The 11,895-nt window shown below is 37.3% G+C and overlaps 1 protein-coding gene across 2 annotated transcripts in view; it reads left to right on the forward strand.

Moving 5' to 3' along the window:
• The window catches only part of tsnare1 (T-SNARE Domain Containing 1), a 278,062-nt gene that overhangs the window by 233,795 nt on the left and 32,372 nt on the right, over window positions 1-11,895 (forward strand). The window contains exon 11 of one of the 2 annotated variants that reach the window (XM_005745724.1): window positions 3,237-3,346. The exons of the other annotated variant lie outside the window; for it this stretch is intronic. Within the exon in view, the coding sequence (XP_005745781.1) occupies window positions 3,237-3,332 (96 nt within the window). The 3' untranslated portion in view covers window positions 3,333-3,346. The remainder of the gene's footprint in view (window positions 1-3,236; window positions 3,347-11,895) is intronic. 2 annotated transcript variants of the gene reach the window in all.

Raw genomic sequence — 11,895 nt, forward strand, 5'->3', positions numbered from 1 at the left:
CATTTTGCTGAATATTTTTGCTTAACACAAGCAATACTGCCTCAGCACCCCCCCCCCACACACACACACACACCCGCCAACCAGATATGGCAAATAGTTGTTGACACGGGCGTTTAAAGTTTATGTACTCTTTGGAATGAATCCTTGCTCTGTTTGAAATGTAAATTGTACCACAAGTAACAGAAAAAATAAATTGAAAACAGTATTAATGCACAATTAGTTAAAATGTTAGCTAAACACTTAAAAGGGATTCACTATAATATATGTCACGCCTTTTCTTGTGCAACTTTAAATATTTATTTCCACTCTACACAGACTGCTACAGCACTTTGCTATCTAATGACTACTAAATAAAAACATTTAATAAGACTTTTAAAAGAAGAAGAGTGCCCATATTTATTTTGAAGAATAACAGAAGAGAAAAAATGTTCCCTCTGTACCATCAGACTCTACAGTCAGTAAATAAAACAAACACAAACCAAAACAGACAGCATACTAACCGTACATTAAAACAAACGTATAATTTACGGAAAAATTCTAATCCTGACTAACTTTACAGGTACTATTTATACTTGTATGTACAACTGACATAATGGGTATTAATTTCATTGCCATTGCAGAGTTACTAGTTTCTAGTTTATATGAAAAAAAAGAACCATTGTTTTTAATAATATGACAGTCAATCAAATTCTGAATGTGTAACACAAAGTAAAAACTGTTAAACAACAGACAACATAATAAAATTTTAAAGATAGTAAAATTGAACATAGTGGGTAACGTCCCATTAAGGAGAAGCAATCACGCTACACCTCGTTATACATCACCGGTAATTACAGAATCATGTAATTATATCATATTGCCTTAATAATAATAATGATGATAATAATAATGGATTGGATTTATATAGCGCTTTTCAAGGCACCCAAAGCGCTTTACAATACCACTATTCATTCACTCTCACATTCATACACTGGCCAACACCAGTAGGCAAGTTGGGTAAAGTGTCTTGCCCAAGGACACAACGAACAGGACAGAGAGGCCAGGGATCGAACCGGCGACAGCCTTAAACAGTGTTCAGCTTTAATGCTATGTATAAACCCTGACACTGCAATCTGTAAGCTCAGAACTATAATTATAAAATCTTGCAAATAAGTAAAAAAGAAAGAAAAGTCCATTCTTCAACAAGTCAAACATTCTCTGTTTTTAGCGTTGTGTGCTAAAAGCCTCTTATGACTGAAGCTATTAAGCACTGTAACATCTATGTGCAAATCAAGTTCCTTTTTTTTTAACAGGTGCTAATTTAATGATTACCTTTTTAGCTGCTTTGGAGTAAAGAGTTAAACCTGCAGAAATCATTCTAGCATATTTTTTTCTTTGTGTTGTTCTCTTGATTTTAAAGTTAAGAAATGATATGAGTGGTAAACGAGATAATTAATAGATCAGCCTGAGACGCTGAATACGTTCAGGGGAAGAGCAATGCAACAGGACCATTTCTATTAATGCATTTTATCAGTATTTGTTTGTGTGACCCAGAATCATCTTCTTCCTCTGAAGCTGTGTTGATCTCATTTGGCTGAAATGCCACTTTCTTTGTTTCGCCATGTGTATTTTCAAAATGTCAGCTGTTGTTTTTATTCATTCATATTCTAAGTGCATCAGCTGTGTGCTATGGGGTTGCTTTAAATTAGCTGGGGACGGAAAAGCACGCGTTGTGGCTATGTAGTTATTAAAATGGAGCTTGGCCTTTACATCAGTCAGTGCACCACATTGACATTGGCGAACGCTGTTTGTGTGGAAAAATTATTAAAATCATGTAGATATGAATGTTGTCACTCTTATGAAATAACAAATGTTCGGTTGAATCAAAGCTGTCTTAGAAAAACAAAAGCTGGCACAATAACAAATATGAATATTTAATGAGAATAGCACAGTCTTCATGTACACTGTAATTTCTAATTAGTTAACCTTACTAAGAAAAATCATGCCCACTGCTACCCACAAGAAAGAAGTAAAATGGAATACAATAAAATGTGTTGTACTAACAAAGTATTTTTATTGTAGTTTACACTTAAGTTTAACAAAAAAAATTATTGAATACTTAATATTTTAAGACAGAGGTACTCCGTACTAATGTGGAACTTCCTGCAACTTATTAATTATTAGTTGTATTTATGAAAACCAAATGCCTCAGAAATCCATAGAGATCAATAAAAACTGGCACATTCTCCTAAAACAGTCACATATACACAATACATATAATAAAAATAAAAATAAAAACACAGTTCAAAGTACAGGAGTATGCATATTTTCTTTTTCTCCATTCTAAAACATCTGACTAAAAATGTAATTTACAGCAGTGGAGGCATCAGTCGAAGGCCAGTGTGACAGTGACATGTGACATTTCAAGATTTGGTCTGTCAACTTGGCATTGTTTATGTATAAAAAGTCACAATGATTAGTTTAATGTTTGTATGATTTGGTGATGAACTTCTAGAGCTAGATCTTATGATTTCTTACTGTTTTGCCTGTTTAGTTATTATCTTTAGTTATTTTTCGTTAATATACTGAGTTCAGTAACTGACAAAAGTTTCATGGTTGGACACGAATGTCAACTGTGATTTCGTGCTTTCTTGTTTAACTTTGCAAAGACAATGGAAATGCCACTACAGCTAACAGTACAGTTATTGAGTGGAGATGGGATAAACCACAGGTTTATTATTGTCAACACCAGTGGACTACAATGTGTCACTTGATAAAATACTGTAAATTTCCAAAGTCATTGTATTTTATAGTGTTTACATTCTCAGATGTTCTACTTGGTCAGTTTGGAGCCTATCCCAGCTGTCTTAGGGCGACAGGCAGGGTACACCCTGGCAGACTTGGTCGCCAGTCTGTTGCAGGGCTAACACGTAGGAACAGACAACCCTTTGCAATTTAGCAACTTAGAATGACCAATTAACCAAACCCCACTAATTGCATTTTACGGAGTACCCATAGAGAACTAAAAGCAAACACAGGAGAACATGCAAACTCCACACATAAAGACTTAATGGTGGACTTGAACTCAGGAACTTCTTGCTGTGAGGCAACAGTGCTAACCGCCACCATACTTTACTGCCAAAACATGTCTCAACACATCTATCCAGCAAAAGATAATCTAACTAGATAACCTTTTTTTTATTGTAAATGTAACAGTAACATAACTCCGCCCACTAAATTACCCTTTCTCCCCACAGAGACAGCTGAGGAAGAGGAAGTGTTACCTCCTATTGGTTGGTGCCATCATCCTCACCATCCTCATCATTATCATAGCTGTTTCAGCAAGAAAATGAGGTTGACCACTGTGGTAAGAGCCATCATCCACAACATTACACTGCAGTCAGGTACATGGCATTGCCAGATGTCAGAAATCACAACAACAGTCGCCTCAAGGCGTTTTATATTGTAAGGTAGACCCTACAATAATACATACAGATCACATGATCCCCTTTGAGCAAGCACTTTGGTGACAGTGGGAAGGAAAAACTCCCTTTTAACAGGAAGATCTCCGGCAGGACCAGGCTCAGGGAGGGGCGTCCATGTGCTGCGACTGTTTGAGGCGACAGAGGGAAGACAGGATAAAAGACCTGCTGTAGAAGAGAGCCAGAGATTAATAACAATTAATGACTCAATGCAGAGAGGTCTATTAACACATAGTGAGTGAGAAAGGTGACTGAAGAAGAAACACTCACTGCATCATGGGAATCCCCCAGCAGCGTAAACCTATTGCAGCAAAACTAAGGGAGGATTCAGGGTCACCTGATCTAGCCCTAACGATATCGAACTCCATAATTAACCTTGGGAGAAGAGGACTCTCCATTTGCATGTACAAATTGGAGTCTATTAGATAGATATGATACAAACCACTGCAGTGCAGTACCTGTAATACCTACAGCATGTTCTAATCGCTCTAATAGGATATTATGGTCGACAGTATCGAAGAGTACAGAGATGAGACCACTGTCAGAGGCCATAAGAAGATCATTTGTAACCTTCACTAAAGCTGTTTCTGTGCTGTGATGAGCTCTGAAACCTGACTGAAACTCTTCAATAAGCCATTCCTCTGCAGATGATCTGTTAGCTGTTTGACAACTACTCTTTCAAGGATGTTTGATATGAAAGGAAGGTTGGAGATAGTAAGATGTTCTGGCTTTGCGGAGGGCTTTCTTATAAAGCAGCAAACTATTTCTCCAGGCTAAATGATGATCCTCTAAATTTGTGACACGCCATTTCCTCTCCAGCTTACGAGTTATCTGCTTTAGGCTACGTGTTTGAGAATTATACCACGGAGTCAGGTACTTCTGATTTGAGGCCTTAGTTTTCACCGGAGCTACAGTATCCAGAGTCGTACGTAGTGAGGAGGTAAAATTATTAACAAGATAATCGACCTCTGTTGGAGCAGCGTTCAGGTAGCTGCTCTGCTCGGTGTTGGTACAGGGCATTGAAGATGCTAATTATATTTTTAAACTTAGTTATAGCAGATGTCTTTCAGAAAGACATCTACTGTGATGAAGTCTACTCCCCACTGCTATGTAATCATCTATTGTAAATTTAAATGTAATTAGGAAATGATCAGACAGGAGAGGGTTTTCAGGAAACACCCTTAAATGTTCTGTTTCTATGCCATATGTTAAAACAAGATCTAGAGTGTGATTAAAGTGCTGGGTGGGTATTTTCAATAATGGCTTCTATTGTAGTTAGGCGATGTATAGAACTGATATCTTTCTTTTTTTGAAGTGATAGATTCCTTTCACTTGTGATATCTGCACTTATGTGTGGGTGGCGACCTTTTCCCAATGTGTGCTTAACATTAAAGCTGCATTATGAACAACAAGCACTAGTCATTGGTTTGACGCATTAAGTTTAAAATAAGCTGTTTGCTGATTAAATGTCAAGGGATAATATGATTTATCCGTGAATACTGGCCAGGGTAAACTAAGTCATTCCAGTTTGTGTAAATTGATGTGAATAGAGCTCAAACTGTGCCTTTGTGTGGTGTACTGTGGTGTATCATTTAGATTTAAATAAAATGGTTCATGGAAAAAAAATTTCAATTTAAAACAAAATGCCATTTAATCATTTGAAATGATCATTATTAGAACATTAACTTTGTAAAGTTCGTGGAAAAAAGTTATAATAAAAATAAATAAAAGATAAAATCATTCTCATAAATTGTGTCAAATTATTTCTGTTATGTTCTCCAGAAAGCCCAGTGGACGTGGGGCTGTAACAGAAAAAATGTCTGGGTTGAAAATGGATACAAGGTGGCAAAACTGGGAATAAAATAATGGTTAATAATTAATCTAAAACAGAAAAGTAAAGATAACAAAACCTACATGTAGGACACAAAAACCATAAGCCAAAAGGTTAGGCAAAGCACACTCCTATCCTCAGGTGTAATTTGCCACAAGCACACACAGAGCTCACAGAGCAAAGGTACACTGAACCTCACCTCTCCCTGACCTCAGAAACTCTTAGCCCTAATTATAGAGTGATATCAGCTGCAAAGACAGAAAGTCATACCCACAGGCGCAAAATCACAGTAGGCACAGCCTAATTAAACAACTGTGAATGAATAAATAATGTCTTTAATATATAGGAGAGAAACAGCATCTGTTTAAATACATGTTGAATAGCCACGATGTACACAGATGTTATGGTTGGGTTAGGGACAGAAAAACTATGTAAAGAATTCTGAATATGAATAATAACTATGACAATATTCATTTAATACCAATGCCTTGGCTATGCCCTCAAAAATAAATGTATCTCCTTAATAACGGTCAAACAGGGAAACACCAAGTCAGCTGCAGTTTAAATGTTGACTTTAACTAATTTCATTACCTATACGTTTTCCATTGATTGTCTTCCAAAAGAATAACACAAAATTTTATATTTAACGGAGTCTGGTGAAATTAAATGTACTTGATTTGAATGCATTCAGCATGGTTTCCTTAAATAAACCTTTCATTTAAATATTTCAGATGCATTTACTCAAATATTGCTTCTTAGGAGTGAAGAATCATTTGTTCCACTGATGTAAGTGGGTTTAAGAGGAAGTGTAATCTGTTTTCTTTCCATTCTCCTTATGGCAAAATATGTTTGGGGTTTTTTCTTTCTTTTTTCATTTTCTATTTGTTGGCTTTTTTTGGCCCTGCGACAGAATGGCGGCCTGTCCAGGGTGTACCCCGCCTCTTGCCCTATGAAAGCTGGGATAGGCTCCAGCACCCCCCGCGACCCTGAAAAGGATAAGCGGTAGCGAATGGATGGATGGATGGATGGCTTTTTTTGTGAATATTTTCTTTTACACTTTTTGGTTTTTCAGAGAGATGTTAGAATAAAAAATATTTTTTAGGAGTCATATTAGGAGAAAAATCTGGGATTTCTTTTTACAGCCAGCACTTACTTATGGATGAAATAAAGGAATAACCTAAAATAAAAGCACCACTGCTTCATTTTGCCAGTGAGCTGCATGTAGGGGTTACTCTCCAATATTAGTATATTACATTACATTACCCTCCAATGATAGCTGACAGTTTCAAACTTTACACCTCCCATTCGTCCTTCCTCCAAAGCATGGACCTCCTGATCGTGGTTTCCTATATTGATATGTTTATGAGGACATGACAGTTTCTGATGATTGAATGAGGGTTGGCTAGTCTTACTGTTTTGTGTGTCTTAAGAACTGAAAACACACACACACACACACACACACACACACACACACACACACACACACACACAAGAAGAAACAACGAAAAAAAAAACAGACTTACCAGGATTAGTCAATAAGGGATGAATCAGTGTCAATCAGAATCATCTTGGATCTTTTAATCAATGTACAGAAAATGGGAAAATGGGACAGTGATTTTAATAAGCCAAACCATCCGGGCTGCTTTACCAAGATAAATGCTGAAAACAAGGCTTTCCTATAAGTAATATGTGCTATCTAACCCGACTAATGAGTAACTGCTGTTAAATTTACTTTCTCTCAGTTATTTGCATGTGAAAATTACAAAGTAGGAACCTGAACACACCGCACCTTTGTGTAGGAGCTGGAAGCGCAGTTGTGGTGTGTCACAGTTTCTGTGCCTCCACCCAAAATGCAGAGTGACCGCTTGCCCATGGCATTCTCTAACCATGCTGATACCTGCAGAAACCCAATGTACACTAAGAGGCAGAACAGGCAAGTGAGTCAGTTTTCCCCCTGAAGTGTCCTTCTGCCTCATTGCCAGCAGAAACTGGTTTGAGATATAGGAGGAGATATATGGGGGTAAGTTTTTAAAATGGACTGGCTTCTTCACCAAGGACATATGTATATAGATTTTGGAGTTCGCTGGTATCATGTTCCTGGTTAATAAAAGTAATTAAAGTAACACTTTCATGATTTTTGTTATTTCAGATTCAAGTTTACTTTCTATTTTATAAAAATGTTCAGGTCATAAAACTACTTACACAAGTCTGAGATTTATAAATAACTGTTAAGTCGAGTTTTATTGTCAACCCAACAAAATACACTCAAGTATACAGTGGGACGAAATATTGTCCTCCTGGATCAAAGGTGCAAACTTGTAAAAATAAAAATGAAAAAAATCAAATATACATGTACATGTATACAACTTTACAGAAATATGATAAACTAAGAAAAAACACAACAATATTGTACTTGAATAGAAATAGAATAAGAATTGAAAAGAATGAGAATAAATGTCTGTGAAGGTTCTCAGTCATCCAGGTCATCGTAGTCAAAGGAGCTTGCAAAGAAAAGTGTCTGGACTTCTTTAAGTTGCTTGAAGACGTTTCACCTCTCATCCGAGAAGCTTCTTCAGTTCTAAGGTCAAATGGTGGAGAGTCCCAGATATAAACCTAGTGGGAGTTTCCCCCCACAGAGGGACAAAAGGACCCCCTGATGATCCTCTAATCGCCTGAGCCAAGGTGGGAAACTGGGCATGGGTCCCAATCAGCCAGAGTTTCGGGTGTGTTCATTGTGAAACCTGGCCCCACCTTATCATGCGAATTCCTGAGGTCAGATGGCCCAGGATGTGAGTGGGCGTTAAGGCGTCTGGGAAGGGATCTCAAAGCTGGATTATAGATGGCAGAGAGTTGGTGTCGTAAACCCCGCCTCTGTTCAAAGGCGGTCGCTCACAGTGGACATAGATGGCTTCTTTCACTTCTCTTTCAAACCATCTGTCCTCTCTGTCCAAAATGTGAACATTGGCATCCTCGAAAGAGTGTCCTTTATCCTTAAGATGCAGATGGACTGCTGAGTCTTGTCCTGTGGAGATGCAATCAATTTAGGACAATTTTATGCCCCCGACTTGGTGGGAACAGTTTGGGGATGGCTCCTTCCTCTAGGAAGGTGGCTGAGGGCTAGTGATTGTCAGAATAAAACAACAAAGATCCATGAGTAACTCAGGAAGATCGCCACAACTGATCAGTTGCTTACCTCAGTATGGCCTGGAAGTCCTGAGGTCAAAATGGAACCCGCCCCCAAGGGTGGTTGAAAATGGCTAACTAAGACCCTGTGTGAACAGATTCAGACAGACCCGAACATGAAGGATTAATCGCCTGCACGTGCAAGTGGGGAATATATATGTTATGTTTAATGGTGGCTCATCAAGTTATGCTCATCACTTGCTTATTTAAAATAATAAAAATGTAACAACTGTTCTCTAGAAACTATTTGACTTAAAAAAGAGATTCTTGTCAGGATTATCATATTAAATGCAAAGTCTGCCAGCAAACAAGAAGTCAGCTGGCTCATGAGTCAGCTCTCCAAAATAGGACTCTAAATAAACACTACATAGCAGATCCAACATGAATACATAGTTTTAAAGACTCCAGGATGGCATGCTTTTTCAGCCAAACACAGTGTTTTGCAGAAACTTGCTTGAGCACAGTTTGCCTCCCTGCAGATATCCTAAGAAGACTTACTTTTCATTTTTTGTGAACACGTTTACTACAGATTGCATTTTTGAAACCTTAAAAAAAGAAATTAGATCTGTTTGACCTCGTTCTGTCCACAATCATTGTTTTTGTACATGAGTCTCACATGGTTTATAATTAAATGAAAAGACAAAGGTATAAGTTACGATTAAGAACACTATCATATGCCACAGAGACCAGCAAGTTTAGACCAGACAGACTTTCTTAAAGATTTCTCCCAATATGTGTTGATTCCTTTGGCTGGATGATAAAGAATCATCAACATTGTGCTTCAGGTAGGGAGACTGACCCCAGTATAAGTTCAGCCAGCAGTTTGAGGAGATCAGCTAATTCCATTTGGTGGTCCATTCTCCTGTACGCTGCATCTGCCTGCTTACAGAGACTCTCTGCAAGCCACTTTGTAACACACTTCAACCACAGCTTCTCCATTTCATACTATTGATGCTATTTCTGATGTAATCAATGCCTTATCTGTTGTCACTTCTGCTGTCACTGTACCTGCTCTGTTCTGTCTCCTAGAACAGAGCCATGCCACCACCAAATATAATTTAATACAAATAGAAAAACAATCTTTTCATGTTATTTGCCAAGTTTGGCTGGCAAAAAACAACATTTGGCTATTAGGCCACCTTTAATATATATTTTAATATTCATCCATTCGAATTTTTATATATATATAGGTTGGCTATATATAATAGGCAGGTGGTAAAACATAAAGTGTATAGATTCTGTTTGTCAGACACAGCCACTCCAAATCACCAATTAGATATTCAATATTCAATTAGAATTAGAGATAAGACGAGATAAGAGAAGATTAACTTTGGAGTTGCTGAAGATGTTTTGTGTTTATCCTACCATTATTAAATAGTTTTAATAGAAAAACTGTAGAAAGTTTAACTTTGTTCATATCAGAAGGGTTTGTATTCCTGCATGATTAATAATGCTGCCGCATGGCAGTAATGCAAAACCTAATATAATATGCATAAACCTAATACAGCCTCATGGCTGGAATAGCTTCTTGACAAACTTTGTTTTATTTATTTATTTTCTTCCAGGGATGGGTGGTGGTGGAAATCGAGTAGAGCAAAGTGTTCTATTCATAAAACAGCAGGCTGCATCGATGCTGTGGTGTTGACTAGCCTGTGCTGATTCAGATTATTTTGGACAAAACAATCACACAATCACATGTCTGGAGTTTTTAGGCTATCTGAACTGTGGCACTGACTTGGGAAACAGGTGAATATTAATAAAGCCATTGTCCAGATGGCCAACTAACTCCAGACATGTGATTGTGTGATTGTTTTATCCAAAATAATCTGAATTTCAGTTTTATTACCGCTAGAATAGATAAAAACTTGACTTACAAATACAGATGGAATCATGCTGATATTTTGCAAACTGAATTTTACTCTTAGAAAATTTTAAAATGAAATCCTGAATCTTTCAATGTGCCATTTTGTGATGAAGTGCAATGTACAAACACTCTAGTGTAAGATTAATTCTAACACCTGTGGCGACGGGCAGAGATCACAGCCCTGTCATTCTGTCTCATAGTTTCAGTGCCTGTTCTTCAGGTATTTTGCTGACTTTTCTGAGAATAAACACACCTTTGCAACTCATTTAGATGCGCTAACAGGTGCTTTGTAGTATACGGTAACCTTTGTTGCTTCTAACCTTCTCTGTGTTTGAAATAAGTTGATCTCACAGCACAGCTGCTGACATTAGTGTTTTGTTTATATTGCCAACAGTATGCCGTACTGGCTTTATCTATAGCTCAGCAGCTTAGTAGTACTTGCTTTTAAATAAAGTTTGTACTTCAGTGAGTTAAGTGAGCTAAGAGCAGCTAACAAAGTAAACCTACAACATTCAGGAGTTAATTATAACTAAAGGGGGAGCTTGTTAATTTGTTATAGAGCCACAAATTTAGCATAGGGAGCAGGTCAGGGTGGATGGAGGGGTGGAAAGATCATTACAGTTTTCTGTTAGCTTTGTTTCTTCTACACATGACTGTTCCATAACTTTAACCATTTTCATTACTGTAACCGTGAATGAGAAATGATCAAAAAGTTCTACAACGAGGTTGATGAAAATCAAAACTTTGCCATAGAAAAGTTGAAAGAGGACAAAAATCAACTACTGAGTGAATTCACAAAAGGATTTTGTGAGTCAGGTTTCAGAGTTTTCAGTTGTCACCCAAAGATAATGCCTCATCCTTGTTATTTACCTCTCGGTGACTTTGTCCACTTCCTGAAAATCAAAATAATTCAATGGATCATCGTTTTCATGCACAGGAGGAGATCCATCACCCAATACAGAAGCAAAATGCAAACGATTATATTACCACACTGAAAACAGTCCTAGGTGCCTAAACCAAACCACAGCCTTTGCATAGCTTTAAAAAGGTTAATAAAATAAAAGGGTTATTGATTTTTCTCCTGGTGTTACACTGGATAGAACTTCAGCAAAACATTTTCCTTCAAATCAACTTTGAAGATTGCTTTTAATCTAATGTCAACAGCAGGTCAACCCCACAGGCCTCAGCATGGCTAGAGATGTCTATTCTTTTTGCTACCTTAATTTTCTAATCTGTTTTTCAAACCACTGTTTTTTCTTTGTGTTATAACCTGTTCAAATGTTGTTTTGATCCCCATATTTTATTTTCACTACAGTAAAAACAAAACAATCAAATTTAAAGGTTTACAATACTCGTCTTTCTGCGATTGCTTTCTGACAATTAAATGCATTTCCAGCTGAAATCTCCTTCTGCTTTATTTATTCAGCTCTCAGATTAGTGGCTCTTCATGTTTATGGAAATACACCAAAAATCTTTGTTTTAGCAGATGAGGCAGGATTACTTACTTTGTGTGTGTGTGTGTGTGTGTGTGTGTGTGTGTGTGTGTGTGTGTGTGT

The sequence above is a fragment of the Pundamilia nyererei genome, unplaced genomic scaffold (assembly GCF_000239375.1).
Source record: "Pundamilia nyererei isolate P.nyererei 1_Seehausen unplaced genomic scaffold, PunNye1.0 scaffold00164, whole genome shotgun sequence".
Lineage (NCBI taxonomy): Eukaryota > Metazoa > Chordata > Actinopteri > Cichliformes > Cichlidae > Pundamilia > Pundamilia nyererei.